The sequence below is a fragment of the Cylas formicarius genome, unplaced genomic scaffold (assembly GCF_029955315.1).
Source record: "Cylas formicarius isolate icCylForm1 unplaced genomic scaffold, icCylForm1.1 PGA_scaffold_3__17_contigs__length_32017465, whole genome shotgun sequence".
Taxonomy (NCBI): domain Eukaryota; kingdom Metazoa; phylum Arthropoda; class Insecta; order Coleoptera; family Brentidae; genus Cylas; species Cylas formicarius.
In genome coordinates this window covers 6,046,133-6,064,312 of record NW_026844326.1, presented here as the reverse complement: position 1 = coordinate 6,064,312, position 18,180 = coordinate 6,046,133, and the positions used below count along the sequence as shown (strand labels likewise).

The 18,180-nt window shown below is 33.4% G+C and overlaps 1 protein-coding gene across 1 annotated transcript in view; it reads right to left on the bottom strand.

Moving 5' to 3' along the window:
• LOC132699071 (roundabout homolog 2-like) overlaps window positions 1–16,514 on the bottom strand; it is a 573,699-nt gene extending 557,185 nt beyond the window's left edge. Inside the window, exon 1 of the mRNA XM_060665539.1 lies at window positions 16,101–16,514. Within this exon, the coding sequence (XP_060521522.1) occupies window positions 16,101–16,155 (55 nt within the window). The 5' untranslated portion in view covers window positions 16,156–16,514. The remainder of the gene's footprint in view (window positions 1–16,100) is intronic.
• Window positions 16,515–18,180: the final 1,666 nt, after the last annotated feature.

The following is an 18,180-nucleotide window of genomic DNA, read 5'->3' as shown; positions in this document are numbered from 1 at the left end:
ACCCACAAATAAAATCGATGGGTAATAATTAACTTTATTTTTTATTAATATCGCGGGCCGATAAAATCCGAAATTTGTTTACTGAAAGCAGATGGGCATCGAATTACTTCGTAGGTTGTCTAGAAGACGCGGACAGGTTATTATTAACTCGCCACAACAGACTCCTCTCGCGTATAATTTTCTCGGTTTTAATGGCTAGTAAAAGTGTTGTTTAGTTGAAACGTTTCGCTGAAGTATGAACCGTGGGTACATGGGAGCATAGTAGTTAGAGACCACCCAGAAGGACCGCAGTAAATCGCTGAAATGTCTTCATCTATCCGAGATAATATTATAAAGTCGACCTAGAGGGTAAACGATCCTTCCTATTGCTCGGTCGTACTCTACTTCGTGTTGGTATTGTTTTGCGTTACAAGTTGCCGGCGGCATTAAAGTCTGCTTCGCAGAGTTTTATTTTTTATGATTTGGTATTTTTCATATTTTTGGAGTTATAACTAACTAAACTAATTGCGAAACAATTTTTGAGATGTCGCTTTAAAAATAGGTACAATACAAAAAGTTTGTTGTAGGCAATCACTTTATGAGGCTAGTAAGCATTATAAGTCAAGACCGTAAAAATATTCGAGAAATTTAGACTTAAAATTGCACCCCTGTTTAACGAAAAGCAGTACTACGCTTATTTTAAAGTCAAAATTGATGATTAAGACAAACCTTGGGCGCCACATATTGTTGCTAAGGTATGTGAAGAACTTTTAACACATTGCAACCAGGCGACCTTACCTTGGGTAGTCTGTTCATGGTGGATTGTCCCAACAAAATTTTTATCTGAGGAGAAAGGTTCAAATATTCCAAAAGCCACTCTCTTATTCAGGGTCATACGAGAACGTTCTTCATCCCACAATAGGATTCCACTGGTAAACTGTTCGTTTCCAATTGCAGGATTCTGAATAGCTACTCCTAAACGGCTTTCTTATAAGTAAAATTTGAAAAATAACCCAAGTTGGTAGTATCCACCGTCCTGTAACACCTTAAATGCACAGCTAGTCGCAAGATGTTGAGAACAGAAGACAATGTCTGAAACTTAATGAGTACCAGACTTGGTAAACCTAGTCGAATCTCCATTATTTAAAATGAAAAAAAAATTATCTTGAATGAAATGCAGAACAATATCACTAGCAACTGCACAGAATCATTACTAACCACCGGAAAAAGACTATCTAATGTCTGTCTGGACATCCTCAAATCTGGAGGAGGAAAGACATGGATGATGCTAACCTCAGGTTTGCAATTAAGCCAGTGTCATGAGGCCCAGATATTCCGATACCTGAGAATCACCTTATTTAGAAGAAGATACCCCCCCCCCCCCGCTCCACTGAATCTTAAATAGATGAAAATACTATTAGTGATGATGGTAATATATGGAGTGTTTCTCAGCAACCACAGTCAGAACTTAACGACTTAGTGAGATACTTAGGTTTAGTTAAGGATCTTTCGGGAATGTTACCATCGGGACTTCGAAATAAAATTTACTAGCACAACACGTTAAAGTCTCATGTTTCAGGAAGCGTGAGACTAAATTTGTAGGTTCTTTTGAATAAAGCGGTTGTTTATTGTACTGATATTCCTAACATAGAAAGAAACTTGGTACAGACTACAATTCTGAAGACTGGAGGCTTTTGATTGACTCGACCAAGAGAAGCTGTTCTTTTGCGCAAAAGAAATGTTCTTGCATCTGTACCTCATGTCCATTCTGTGCAAACGAAATAATGCTACGAAAATCTGGAACTACTGCTTGAGAAAATCAATTACAAAGACTATGGTTCGATGATTTGTGGTGACTTAAAAATTGTGGGATTTCTACTAGGGTGAGTGGGACAGTAGAAACAGACAACAACATTTGATGAACAAGAAGTGACTAAAAAAGGGTTAATTTAAATTCTGGATCAAAAAATATTCTTCACAATAGTCTTATTGAACTACGAAAAATCATCTTACCACCGCTACATATTATATTAAGCTTGATGAGGGTGTACGTTGGAGCTTTAAATAAAAATGGAGTATGTTTTAAATAGCAATATGAAAAATTTCCCACTCTCTGCATGCAAAATTAAAGGAAGACTTTGTGAATACCATGATGGAATCTGAAAAGTTTGCATGGGTTTCCTTAATGATATTATAAAATATTTTCTGGGAAACAACAAATATCCAACAAATACATGGTACAAAGAAATTTAGGAAAATGGGATACAATTTAAATATAAAACAACACTTTTTTACTGACATCTGGCCTACTTTCCCGAAAATCTTGATGCCGTGAGTGAGAACCAATGTGAGAGGTTACAGCAAGATATAAAAGAAAATTAACCCAGATGTCAAAGTCGATGGAACGTTGGAATGTTGGTCATGAAAAAGAGACAATACGGCCGTGGAACATACAAGAAAATCCACTAAACTAAGTTTTTTGGCTACGAAGGAGATATCTTTCAAAAATAAATTTTTGTACTAATAAATATAATGTTTAAATCAACCGAGATTTTCATTTGTTAATGCTTTTAGTGTTGATAAAAAAAACTTACGTGATAGAAGAAAACGTTTTTAAAATTTTAATTTAGGAGGCAAAAATTATACAGATTCAAAAATTTAAATTTAGTTAAATTAAATAAAAAAATTCGTTCTTTGTAATGAGTGCAGGCACTCTGAGAAAGATCCCCCAAATGCAACAAATGTATCGCCTTTTGCTTAATAACTGTCACCTAACGTTGTATACCTCATAACGATGTTTCGCTATTCCAGCAAATAAATAAAAAATAATAATAAATAAATATAAATGAAAATAAATAAAATAAGAAGTTTTAGGACATTATTCTAATAAAGGTTATTTAATTTGTGTGTTACCAAAATGCAAATTATGGAATGTATACAAAAATGTATAAAAACTTATAAACATAATGGACATACTTAATGAATTACATACCAGCAATCTCTATAATATTTTAAAATAGTTTATATACTTATTAATATAGGTATTTATTAATTGTTAATAAAATTATCAAGCACGTAACTGATAAGCGCTTATTCGCCAAACTACATTAAACCTGTCGAAACACAGACCACGCCATCGACTACTGTTCACTTTGAGGAGTTATAGTTTCCTACGTTTCTAATTCTAGTTCACTTTCATTTCCCTTAATTTTTATTTCATAATTATTAAATCACAAACATACATCATTTTGAGATTCGTGCAACGGAGCGCTGTAAGTTTTCGGAAGAGCAAAGGTACGTGGAATATTTACCATAATACTTATCCTACTCCCTGCTAATTCCTATAATTTTATAAAGACGGTCCTCGCTCATATTTTTACGGGCTTTAGGAAGAATTAAGAATACTTGCAACGGTCAGATTAATAATACAGATTTTTACGTTTAATCGATGAGGTAGTGATGACAAATCGTTGCTATTGATGAGCAGATCCTACCAAAAAACTTACAAATTTTATTATTAATACTTTACGATCTACTTTAAATTTTCCATTATGTGTCCCTATTTCTATTACTGACCTGCTGAGTACGGCCCTGGAGATAGCTTGATATCCACGATAGTTACACACCTATAATACGAAACTTTTAAAGTTTTTTCTGTAATACTCCTTAGTCCAGCAAACCAAAGGTCTTGTGGATGTCAATATATACGGAATGCACCTCACAGCCGTTATCCAGAGCCCCAGCGTTGAAGTTAGTATAAGTAAAAAGGTTCGTCACATTAGAACCAACCCAGCTGCTCAACATTGCTAGTACGGAAGACCCCGTCCAGCACTGGCAAAACCATCCTTTCCAATACCTTAGGTATTAGGTAGGTATCGTATGCAAATAGGTCAGTATTTGGCGTTATCGCAGTTATTACTATTTTTGAATATAGGGGTTATAAATAAATGTTTCCATCTCTCTGGGGCTATGCCTGGGAATATGCATATGCTGTTCCATTAAACACTGAAGAAATTATCTACTTGGTATGTGTCTATTTCTGCCAACAAAGTATTTTTTCTACCTTTAAACTTTAGGAAAATCCTTACTTATTTTTTTTTATTTATTGACACTAAAATAAATTATATGAATTTATTTTCTTTATTTGTCAAAAAAATGGACAATCCATTTTTCGTGGCCGACTAATACTGAAAAATATGAAAATAGGCTTAGACGGAAAGAAGGGTTGAAAGAATTGGAAAAGTGAAAATAGCCCGCAAAGTATTAAAAATAGGCATATATCTTTGAGTAACGCTAATATCAAATATGAGTGATGTACCTTCAAAAATAATGGCGCTATCGTAATTTTTTTGCAAGTGTAAAAACTAGTATTTTTTTAGAAAAATTAGAATGTTGTAGCGATATGCGAAGTAAAAAACTTGTCGTTAAAGTTTCGAATGTCATTGCAGACTTGCTAAACTTCTATTCTCTTTATCCCTCTTCTTAATATGATGTTGAAACGGACAAGCACAATTATTATTAATAAAAAGTTGGGTTTTCCTTTTAAAAAAATATATGTTTTATGAGACAATACACTTATCCTGTACAGTCAATACAGCCTATAATGACCACACGCAATTGGTTCCAATGTTCTCAAATAATGTTCCTGCTTAACGGTCTAATTTCCCCAAACGAAATTGACCGATCAATTTCGCTTTTGACGTTCCATCGAATACCGGGGAATCAGCCATCTGCGTCGATAATATATCGGGAACAAAAAAAAACATAATATGTTAACAACCCACGTGCAAAAACATTTTTAGAGCCGAACAACGAAATTGGGTGCGAGTTGTAATTTTGTACATGGCTGGCAGTGCCCGCCCCGCTCGAAGGGATGTTATTATGGCTAGAAATCGTTTACGGTGAGTAACTTCCTGGGGGTGTGGCACGTGACCAGGTGTAAGAATTCGTCTTGGGGTTACTGCCTCGTCGTCAGATCGCGGGGCATTTACATGTGTTTTCGGACGCCGAAATCGTTTCTAGATGAATATCTTGCGAGTGGCATGCATAATGCATTAAAAAAAGAATGAGTATGCAAATTTATTCAAAATTTTTATAAATACGCGAGTTCATATTTTAAGTTTGTATGTTTTACGTCTCAGAGCTTGAAATTGTCTTATGGATACACAAACTGGTTCAACATTTGGTGAGTGAACCTTTTCTGTTGTTTCAAAACTTATTATTTGAAAAATATTACATGTGTGCAATTTTTTGAAATAATAAAATAGCTTACATAAATTAAGAATACGCACATACAAAGACATCAATTCAAACGCACACAGACACAAATTAGAATGAGACCGAGTCCTAAAACATTAAATGAGAAATGTTGCGATTAAGGATTAAAAAAATATTAACAACACTTAACAGAGTTACGCCGCAGACCTGCAGGTTATACTATTGCAAATTAATGTCGGCTCAAAATTAAAAACGTCAATGATGTAATCAAGGATAGGACTCTTTTTGGTTTTGGTAATATCTAATTTCTCCAGTGTCCTTGTACTTTTTTACCAAACTGTTCAAAGAATATACTCCTAATGTAGAAAAATAATCAAATGAAACCTTAATTTTTATTATAAATTGTTTGTTTCAAAAGATGTATATAAATTCCTGGTCTTGAACAATTTAGGTAGGTCTAACGACCTATTGCCGAAATTACTCAGGCGTTGGAACTGGAGGTTTTGATTTTATTATACAATACGATAACTGGCAACTTTGTAAAATAATTTATTCATTGAAAAAAGTGAATAACCGTTATTTAATGTAATTTATCTAAACGTTTTGTGAAAAGTGAAATGTTAAAAAGTCGGTAGAATAAGGAATTAAAAGAGGCAAATTTCTGAGAATATGGAAAGTTCGAGGAAAATTGTATGACATTGTCAATACTAGTGGCCTTTCTACAAAATCTCGAATTCAACTCTCAACTAAGAAAAAATCAAGAAACGGTAAAATATAATACACATATCTTTTGCAAGCTATTAAATGTGTGGACAATATACATAATTTTTCTCTAAAAATTGTTCATGAATATTTCACTCAAAGATAAAACGCAAGAAACCATTCATAGTCCTGTGGTTTGACTAAAAAATGTACAATCGAACTTACGGAAATTTTGTTCTAACTTATGTTCTAACATGATTCGTCGTCGAAATTATCTATTTAAGAACGAGGAAATTATGCAATTATTATACAACCATCTCGAGTTTATCCATCTACAGTGACTTAGTGAGCTAGACTTACATTGCTGACTTTATCATTTGAAGTAATAACTGGCGCTAAAGACAAAGAAAATATTTTTTATAGAGTGTAACATTAATTTTACAAAGCAAATCGACTGGATTTCTAAATAGAACTTGCTGATGCTTCACCAATCATCCTGCTGGGTTCTTCAGAGCTTCAGAACTGAAACTGATTTGCCTTCTACTTCTGTAAAGATTTGAGTCGCGGTTAAAATTGTTCGATTGTTGAAAGATTTTTATGGATTAACCGATTTTTCTTTGGTAGAAGAATTGCATTACATGCAAGAATTTTGGTTTGTTTGATAAGTATACCTCTCGTAGCTTAAGGCTCGTTCATATTCTTTTATCCTATATAGTTGATATTTTTCGTCTTTTCTCTCCAATGTATTCTTTGCCGTTGATATGTGGTCACTATTGTTTTAAGTGTAAGAAAGGAGCAAGTAGCAAGTGCGAAGTTGGTTTCTGACTCATTTTCTTTGGAAGTTTGTGTAGAAATGAAGAAATTATTTGAGAAAATGACAGAAGGATTCAGTGAAATAGTTTTACAGCTCTATGAACAAGAAAGTTGAAAATAGACAGACTATGTCTGTATTTTTTGTGTAGACTGATTTGGTCTGATTTTCTATTAATAAGAATGTCTAAGAAAGGGCATTTTACTGGTAAAACGTATTGGTAAAATGTATGGTTCTTGACCATGAGCACACTAACAAAAGTATCACAGACATAGCGTTTCCATTGTTTCGGATTTAGATGGATAGCGCCGAGGTTTTCATCTCTGTGCCATTTTGCAATTTGCAATATTTGCAACAATTACAAAATTTTATGGATTGGCTCGTAGGCCTTTGCTAAAACCGTGTAAAAACCTCAGAATAATTTTATAATGTACCATGATAGAAGTACATTTTTTGGTTGGCAATACCAAAAAATCGACTTCACCTATTGACAAGATAGATAAATAAAACTATTAGTAATGCGACAAATCAAATACAACGACTTTGAAAGCACATTTACAAAACATTTTTTAAGAAGCCAGATGCGTTACTCACAGTCGTCAGCCACTTCGGACATTTGCGGTACTTTAGTCATGGGTTTTTGACGTACGTCGGTTTTGCAAAAATGTGCCAATAAACTACTGATTTGTAGAATTGGTATAGTAGTAAGTACAAGTTGATAAACTTCTTCAGTCGCCCGTTTATTACGCATTCGATTCACAAAATGGCGTTTATCAAACTTGTTGCGCAATAGATTATTTAGAGTGACATCGGAGGCATTTTGCTGAAATTTTCCTTGTCCCATTATTATTCTTATACCCGTCGAACTTATCAATGTGTAATGCCTCTCTAGAATATATTATGGCTCTCTTTTGGTAAACATACCCGAAACTAGAAGCTTATATGTGACATCATTACATAATGTAGGCCGCGTCATGAATTTGAAAGTGCCTGGCGTTCTGAAAACGTCACCGAAATGCGGTTTCCGTCGTAATAAGAGTTTTAAAACGTCTAGTTTAAGGATTTTGAGATCGGAATACGTAATGAATCTTTCCTGTGAGAATCCGTGTATCTCGTCCAGGAGCACGGCAAAATTTTAAGGATTTCGCTCTTGTGGTAAAGACACGTCATCCCGCCACCTAGTAAGCAAAAAAAAACGACCACTTGACGTTTAATAATTAGCATTGGCGCAGGCAATTAATTAAAAGCGACCGCTTGAGCACAACAAAACATGTCGAGTGATCGCTCAAAACACTTAGGGATCCATTTACATATGGAAAGTAATGTAAATGGGATGCAAATGTATTTATTGATGATACTTACATGGGACGTATTAAAGTTTTCATCGAGTAGCTCGATCGGTTGATTTGAATAATTGTTTGTAATTGCTCGACAATAAACTACGGGAGAATACGTCTCATAGAAGCCGCTAATGGAGTTCTAGGCTTCTGTAAACCGAAATAAATCATTCACTCCTGTAAATTCATAGCCAGCAATAAGTTTCCTTTTCTGTTAAACTATAATGCGAACTGCTAAAATATGGAACAAATGTTACAATGTGGATGAAAAAGGAATAAAATAAAGTAATTTAATTTTGAAATGAAAGTAGAATTGAGAAAAAATTACATTTCTTTCATTATTTTGCTCATTCTTTTCATTTGCCACGTGAATTATGGGTGCTTCATTTAAAAAAAAAAGGAACTTGGTATCGACATCTACTTTTTGACCCACCCTGTATATTTTCCGTCTACTAAATTTCCATATCCTAGATCTTCGCTGTATAAGTGCCGAGCCAGTTGTCAAGAAACTTCCACAGGCTGCTGTAATATTATTTGCCGACGTTTCGCCAATCATCCTATTGGTTTCTTCAGAGCTTAACTGAAACGTGGGCAAGTTCGATTCATCAACAACCGACGTAGGAGGAATGCAGAAGATTTGCAAATAGCCAGTTGTGAAGTATTTGCAAAGTATATGTAGCAAGCTCTATTGCTTCGTGTATTGTATTGTATTGTTTTCAACTTCAATCAACTCATGATAGAAAAGATCAAAAACATGAAATGGAAGGAAAAACAAGCCAGAAGTGAACAAAATGGCGGGTTCGCTTTTTCCAGTGGATCAGAATCAGTCATTGGAATTCATAAGCTTAATTAATTATAATAAATAAATACTGGAGGCAATAAAAGTAAAAGAAAATAGTGTTAAGATGTGGACGAGCAAAAAAATAGATACATAAAGTAAGATGCAAAGAACTAATGACTGACTATTGGTTACAAGAAGAAGACAGAAAGTATATACTATGTGGATAATTTTTAAGGTTCTGTAAGTCTGGTTTAAGAATTGTTAAAAAGTACCCAACAATTTTCATCTCAAATGCCAAGGTGCTGATTTTTTCTTCCAACTGAGCGAAGAATTGAAACTAGACCCAGTGTTAATATTAGTTACCATCTCGATATTATTACTTAAACAAACCCAATTTCTTATTGTACGATACTACGCCTATGAAATAAGTAATGAAATAATAAATAAAAATCCATAAATCAACTTATAATAGGGCAAATTTTACAACATATACCATAAATTAATAAATAAATGAGCTAACAATAGCAATAGATTAACAATAACGTAGGAGAGAGTTAAAACTGTTGAAATAGGCAAAAACAAAAATAAAAATAAAAAAAGAATAATTAAAATAATAAAATGGACAAGGCTAATGTACATTTGACAAAAGTACAAAAATATAACTTATACAGTTTCCATAAATACATGAGTTTTCCACTGTTTGTAGTTTGGCTTTAGTGGCCAAAAAAAATAAAAAATAGCAATAGCAACGCTTCAGGAAACTTGCATATAATTGGGTGTCATCGGTGTACTGATGCATACTACACTGCTCAATTTAATCAATCATATCCGAAGTGAAGATAACAAAGGTTCCAGAAGAGAACCTTGAGGTGCACATCTGGCCAATACTAATACCGCCGACCTCTCATTATCAATCTCTACCATCTGTGACCTCTTTTCTAAGTAACTACGAATTGTTTTGGGTTTAAATATGTAATAAAAGAGTTTTGCATAGAAAATGTAGTAATTAAAGGCTTACTATAGTCCAGTTGTGAGTGTGTTGCTGTAGCAAAATAATGAATTATTTGTCTGTAAATCCACTGTTCAAACACTTTTGAAAGCGTTGACAATAAGCTATTGGTCTAAGGTCAGAGAGATTAAAGCATTAAATTTGGCATAAGGCAAAATTATTGCAACTTTTCATAGAGCAGGAAATGCATGAATTAAACAGGTGTGCTAACACGGGCACGATTGTTGGACAGCACAGTCCAAGCATCTCAAGAGATATTCCATCATTCCCTGAACCATTAGACTTTAATTAATTTATGCCAACTAGAATTCTTTATTTGGACGCTTTGAACATAAGTAACTTCTAAAGGTTTCAGTACTTGGAGGATGAGAAATTAATCTCACAGAGTCTACAAAATACTTGTTAATTAGGTTTGGATTTCTAAGGTGAAGCGGTATCTCATTGGAAACTAGATTTCTCGAATCAATAGTATTGTCTATTGTACGCTGTTTCCACTGGATGCAGTATTGCAATTTTGGGAGACGCGCTTCATTTATGTCATTTACTGAATACTGAACACTGAATAAGTGTGGTTTTAGTAAAAAGTACCGGAACGCCTAAAAAAAATCTCCAAAACTAGCAACGCTGGAATGATAAAATTCATTTCCTGGAGACTTTCGAATGGGCAGATTTCAGAAATACTAAAAGCGATGTTGTTAAGTTTATCACTTTTACGTCACAATGAATAGCGCACGCCGAACTTGGTAAGGTCTCAGCATCTGAAAATATTGTTTCTATCCATTACCGCTTTTTCAGTAAAAAGTAGAGGAATAAGTTAATATCATAAATCCTAACAGCAATGTTGTCAGGTTTCGCGATGGTGTTATATATAATTACGGTAATCTTTCATTGATACACTTTTAAAGTTTCCTATGTTCAAAAACTTCGAAATTTCTGAAATGTTAAGAATTTGTTTTTCAACATTGTTAATAACATTTAAAATAAAAAATTATGACGTGTAACGTAAAAGAGGTAAGTCTGACAACATTGCTGGGAGCATTTTTGAATTCTGCATATTCAGAAGCTCCCAGGTATTGAATTTTATCGTTTTAGTTTTGATAGTTTTGGAGATATTTAGGCATTTCTGTAATTCTGCAGTCATTTAAAGCCCAATCAGTTTATGATCCAGATTTAACAGTTCCACATATATTCAGAGTTATTATTAGGGTCATAAAGTTCATGATTCTCCAATCAGAACAGAAAATATCAGCAAAAATAAAAAAAATTGCTATATGACAACTGATTTGCTTTCGCATCTCCAACTGATTGACTATTGCTTGCAAACTTGTAACATTCAAAAATTCTTTTTCTTTAAAATTTTTTTTTTGTTAGTTTTCAGCGCGTTATTTGCAAAAGTGTCTCCGGTTCATGTGTTTTCCATCACGCAGCTGTCTCCAAAAATTTACCTGTTTTCCGCATAATACCGACCTTTTGGGTCGTATTGACAAAAAATCCTTTGTGGCCCCGGGGGAGTAAATCATAGATCCTCGACGTATTCCTTTGTCGAGTGAATACGCAACACCTTTTTGACTACATTCAACTTAGCGCCTAACTTACAACCGTAATACCTTTCTGTTATTTACTTTTTCACAATAAGGATCGATGGTTTTATTTGAAACCCAGCTCAATTATTAGATGTTATCTACTGCGAGACCTACTCGACATTCCGAATAAAAAATTAACAATAAGTTTTAAGCATTTACAGTGGACGGTCAATGACTGCGAAAAAGTTCCAGAAAATATTCAATTCTGATGGAATGAGACTTGTGAGGCGACCAATCAATACAAAGTTAAATCCCAAATACTTAACACCTACAATGAAACTTGATAATAGCAGTGTATTTTAATGGGGTTGTTCAACATTGGTTTGGGGAAAATAACGTTCCCCAGACCTCAACTCTATTGAAAATCTCTGTATTCGTATCCAAATGTTTCCAAATAAACAATCCTTGGAAAATAAAATTAGGGCAAGATGTTTTATCAATTGCTAATGTTCAACTGTTAATATTGTTAAATGTGTTAATTCATGAAATAATCTTAAATATAATTTCTTGGTCCACTTTTGTCGCCCTTATTCTTATCAGGCATCAAGCCTAACTAACAGGTAGGTTGTAGTACAAATTATTACACGGTTACAAAGGCATTAAACCTAGTCCAGCCTAACATAAGCATTAACTCTAATAAAAACAAAAGACAATAGGAAAAAATTGAAATTAATAATTATAGTTTATGGGCCATCACGTTTTTACCTAATCGGTTAGACCATTGCATTTGGAGCACATTGAGAAAATAGGTGAAAATTTTAAAATATTTGTTCTTGGTATGGGCAAAAAAAATGTGTTGCTATATCTAGAGTTAATATGGGGAACAAGAAAATTTTGTCTATATAATCGGTCAGAGCAATCAAACAAATTTTTAAAAATTCAACGGTAATCATGACGAATTATTTCATAATACGATTTTTTTTCCAGGCTATTAAGGTGACAGGAGACCAAACTATTGACTAACTTTGACCAAAGTTATTTTTAAAGTCTCTAGTGCAATGGATTAATAGCTTTTTAAGGCTTCTGTCAGAACCTTATTAATATTATAATCATCATAATTTACTATTCCTAAACTGATTGGAAGTACACCAAAATGCTGTGAAATATTACTTTAAATGTGAAGCTAGTTAGGATGTTGTTAAACTGAAATGAAATATTTTTCTTTTAAATATAAATAAATATATAATTTGTTGCTTTACTTTTGTCCGAGTACGCATATCAAATACAGTATTAAGCAACAACCCTTAAAAGCATACTTCACAATAACAACTATTGAAAATTGAAACTATTGAATTGAAAATAACTTTTCTAACTATTGTCTAGCTAGTCCAATATTACAAGACATTATTGGATTCCATGCTAAACCATTTTTAGCCTGTTTTTAGTATTTGTATATGCTAATGGTAGAGGATAAACGAAGAATCTTCTTTTTTTTTCTAATTATCAGCCATTGAGAAATCTGCCCGATTGTTTAATCAATTTGCATTCAAGAAAGCGCCAGTCTGATGCATGTGCTAAACTTATTGTAGGTATTTATTAGGTTGTTTTGTTGCTGTAGTGGCGTAGTGTTTAGTATCAACTTAACAATTAATTAGAGAAGTTCTAGAATACTAAAATTTAGTTTAATAAAATTCTATTCGACATGACTGATGTCGAATTTCAAGTTTGTTGAATGTTTTCAACAAGTCGGTGCCTATTAATGACGTCCAAGGAAACGGACAATTTTTGTCTATAAAGCAGTGCTTATTTTCGACTCTTTTTGTACAAACCCATGCTGATTAGGTATAATGTTAATTTTCTATACCGGTTATGCAAACAGCTTGGAACAATAGGCAATAAGCTATAGCAGTGGAGATACCTCAACTGATCTTGAATATTTTGGTACATCAAAGTTACCTTAATAAATATCAAGTAAGTTTATTTTTATGGCGTTGTTTATATTTAAAACTACTTGGAGTTAAATACTAACCAAACTATAATTAAAGATTGCAACCTACTTTATGTATAGCCACTAGCTTCCTAAAGTCGTATTATTTATTGGGAAGAAGGGTCAGAATAATTTAGTTTTAGTTTTTGCCCTTGATAATTATTTTTGGATTATATTGGCCAGACAATGGCAATTTATTATAGCGAAACTATATTTTGAAATATTTTAATCACTGTTTATACTTTGTTACCACTACAATTCAATTCTTAAATAAAAATTAATTTTGTCACTAATGAGACGTTTGGACCTAAGCATATAACAGTTGTAATGGAATTTGTTGTAATTCCTGAACGGTTTGCATTGTATTTCACTTTATATAACATACATATTATTTCTAATTATTATAAATTGCTTTGAGACTATTTAATTATCTTTTTCGGCTCATTATCTATCGAATTTATTGAAAAATTCAAATTAATTAATAGTATTGTAACATGCATTTATTCCTCTGATTTATACTTCATGTTGTAAAATGGTTTGGAATAGAAAATGCATGGTGAAAAATATTTTTGAACATATACGATTAATAATTTCACCAATTTGGAAATACGAGAGCTAAATTCTGTTTTTGTGTATAGACCCTAAAACTTACACTTATTAATTATTTTTTTCACCTAGCCCAAGCGGAGGAATTGAAACCATATTCATTCCTGATCGCAAATAAATTTATCAAAATTTAACATTTTAATGTCAGTCCATTTCGCGCGAATTTTGTCAAAAAGGTAAGGTTTTTATTAACAATTGCAAAAATTATAGAAAAAATAATAAAATTTCCCTTGGTGGAACTTTGAACAACTATATCTCAAAAACCGGACATAGGTTCGAATTAAGCATATAAATACACTTATTCAGAATGTCGATCACTGTAACGTACTAAATTAAAAAAAAATCATAAAAGTCATTTTGCATAAGAAAAGTGACGGGTACTTTTCTGAAATAAGCTATGCAATGCTTGAACTTTTTAAAAAGTTGCCATTAACACTGTTTTGCTTGACGCTCAAACTAAAGAGAGAAGATAAGAACATTGGTCTATGAAACTTTGGTTTTAGGTATGTTTGTCTAAGTAAATTATTTCAATACTAAATATGGAATATATTTAAAACAAGTGAACTCAAAATGTTAATAAAATATTTGTGTTTAAAATGAAGGTGCTTTAAATTCAATTAGAAAAACAAGCACACTCTCGTAATTAATTCTTATTTGTTCTTTCATATACTTTTTATTTTTCTATCAGATATCTTAACATTTTGGTTGGTTTGGTAGTTCAATGGGAACTACTCAGAAAATAATTGCCGTCGAAAGAGAACCAGAACCGTTAGAAGTAAACGACACAGTATTATATTCAAACAGAACCACACTTAAAAAGCCGAAGCTCAAAGATTTTTGCGGAAAAAACGAGAGACAAAGCTCAAAATAGCCACTCTGTGCTAGGTACTTTTCAAAAGCAAAAGTAAAAGTCGTCTTTCCAGTGATCGCTGAAAACCGCAGAAATCTGCAAGACACTCTACAGAAACGTTTAAAAGACCTTTTTCGTATCAGATTGTATCTATTTTTCAGAGATCTATAATGTAAGTGATACATTTGTGTACAAAAATAAGATGTTTCAAATTCTGAATTTCGGTATTCATTAACAAATCTCTGCTTCAAATATTTTACAACGTTAAAAAAAACATGAAATATACCTCGCACAATTACTTTGGCTTTTACTTTCGCTAGAACTGTTTTTTAAACAAATTATTTGTTAAAACTAAATGTCAAAATAAATTCATTTGTTTTGTTAGTGAAGTGTCCGATAATGTAGATCATGTAAATGTGTGTCTTCTTAAGAGTTATATGAATCTAAAGATGGTTTACCAGTTTCGCTCCTACCTAAATAAAAGGAGAAAAACATCTTTTTGTTTCTTTCTCAAGTAAACTATTGTAATCAAGCAATTTTGAAACAAGTGGACTCAAATAAGATTGAAAAATTGCATAATTTATAATAATTATTTAACAAGTAATACATTGACATCAAGTAATCGGTTAACCATATAAAGTAGAAGGTACTTAACATTCTGATGAGCTTCTATTTTTATATAATAAGAATGATATATTACTTTATAACAAAATTACGTCACATATAAATGTTCGTTTTCGGGGTGGAAATAACCCTCCAAAATGCTAAACAGAAATGTTTGAAACTGGGTCTAAAAGAACTTTTTCGTAGAAATTGTCTCTATTATTAATCAACTTCCATTACAGATCTATAATATTATTAGCGCATTTGTGTTTAAAAAGAACGTGCTTCAAACTCTGGTTGATAAACAAAAACGCCCTCGCAAATTAATTCTTATCTTTTTTTTTTGTAAATTAAGTTTAAGCATATTTTGTTGATGTCAAATTTTCTTTTCTCGTTAATATTTCTAGATGCGAATCATAAACAAAATCTGTATGTGATATTTATTACCGTTGTTTTATTTAATTATGCACGAAGCATATGCCATTTCTTTTCCACTTTAGGCGTAAGCAAAGGTGAACTCGTTATATTTTTTGCATTGCTGTGCGAAAAATGTACGACTTTAATCTAAATGACACGTTTGTGTTTAACTTTCCACCTGGAAGGTTTAATATATTTGTGTCGATGAAAATTGCAAGGCCTTCCTTATGGTTGTTATTACTCCAGCATGCTGATAGTACAATTCCATCGACTTTTACCTGTTATAAGAGAGAAGCAACTCAATGCGATGACGAACTCAAAGAAACGGCCCATATTAACTAGCTGTCCTCGGATTATCCTCGATATATTTTCAGTTTCTTATCATCACGGTCACCGCCGCTTGTTTTTGGTCTAATTTTAGCACCAATATCGTTATCCTGGCCCGCGTTGTTACGATATTCATCCGCAACCGTGGCAGTTATTTCCAGCAATCACGAAATGCATATACACGCGATGCGAGTGAATGTCGTTTGAGCTCGTCGAACACGGAACTCACGCCAAACGCAACGAAATAAAGTCCTCCGCAGAAAAAAATGACGACGGCGATTTCGGCGGTCAAAACAGGAGTCGCGTCTTCCCCGAACGTAATCTGCCGGGTTAGATCGTGAAAGAGCCGGGCGCTCTAACGTAGTTTCCACGCAGCGCACGGCGATAACCGACTGAAAAGCGCTCCATCGCGTACCGGGATGGAGCCTGAATGATTCTCCCCACCACCGCGCGGTCTCCGAGCGAGGATTTACTATAGAGCAGTCGAATTTCAGCGAGAGCTTTCAAAGCTCGCCGGCCGGCGTTGGCGCTTTCGCGGGTTATGCTCGCCCAGTAGACGGCACGCCGCTGAAATACCCATTCAACAATGAAAAACTACGAAAACTTCACGAGCCTGCTGTTGAAGCAAGGTGAATTAAGTTGTTACACTGTAAATCACGAAGGAAGACACTTTCGTCGGTATATTATTTTCCAAGAAAATAGATTCAAAATTTTTGATGTATTAGAAAAAGACAGTTATGGTCTGTTCATAGATATAAGAAAGTGACCAATTGCTTTTGAATGGGATTATCCAAGGGTGGTCATTAACAATGCAACAAGATTATTACCTAAAGTTTCGGAATTTAAATAACAGGTAAAATTGTGGTCCGTAATAGAAAATATTTTTATACCTACCTATGTTTAGTATTCTTTGGTTTGGTATATCATTCTTATTCGTGTGCGAATTATGCAAAATATGTGAGAGTCTAGTGTATGTCAGGAGATGCTCCCGCCCAAATGCAGAAAACACTATTCTATTGAGACTAAGGAAGTTATAAACAATGTTTAATTGACTCCTATTCAACTTGGTGCCAGCAAGCAAGCATCTTTAGAAGAAACGACCACATTAACGAAAATTCCAACATCAACTGTATGGAAAATTTTCTCGAGTGTAGATGAAAGTGATCAAGATATAATACGGCGTAAAATTTACCAGTTATACGAGGAACAAAGCGTGCTTACATTAAATATCTTAATTACGCTTGAAAAAGATAAAACCGGTGTTAAATGTGGCAGAACTACCTTATGGAAGTGTATTCAACACATGGGTTTTAGATTTAAAAAAATTGACAAAAGGCAAGTTTTAATGGAATTTTTTAGAATTTGAAAATGGCGACTGGAATATCTAGAAAAAATTAGGATTTACAGAGAACAACAAAGGCCAATTATTTACTTGGTTGAAACCTGGTTCGACACTTATGATACCCCGGAAAAGGGTTGGATTGACTCAACTGATAAGTGTAAAACAAAAGCGCCATCAAAAAGAGGTAAAAGAATAACTATTTTGCATGCTGGCTCTAAAGATAGTTGGATTCCAAATGGACTTTCTTTGTCTGCGTAAGATATTAAAGATTCTTCTCTGGATTACCATGAAGACACCACCGCTGATTTATTTGAAGGTTGGTTTAAAAACAAACTAGTTCCAAACATTCCTCCTAATAGCGTAATTGTAATGGACAATGCAAGTTATCACAGTAGACAGTTGACTAAAACCCCTTCTTCATGTGACACAAAAGCAACAATCCAAAACTACATGTATAATAACGACATTTATTTTCACGAAGATTATAACAAAAAGCAATTAATTGAGGTTCTGCAAAGCTTGAATCTATAAAAGGAATACGTCTGTGATAATTATGCAAAAAATCTAGTGCGTTCAGTTTTAGCATTGTATATTTAATCCCATTGAACATGTTAGGCACCAACTAAAATCTGCCATTCGTCTTAACAATGTTTTTCCCCGTGTTAACTCCAATGTCCTCAAACTTATAG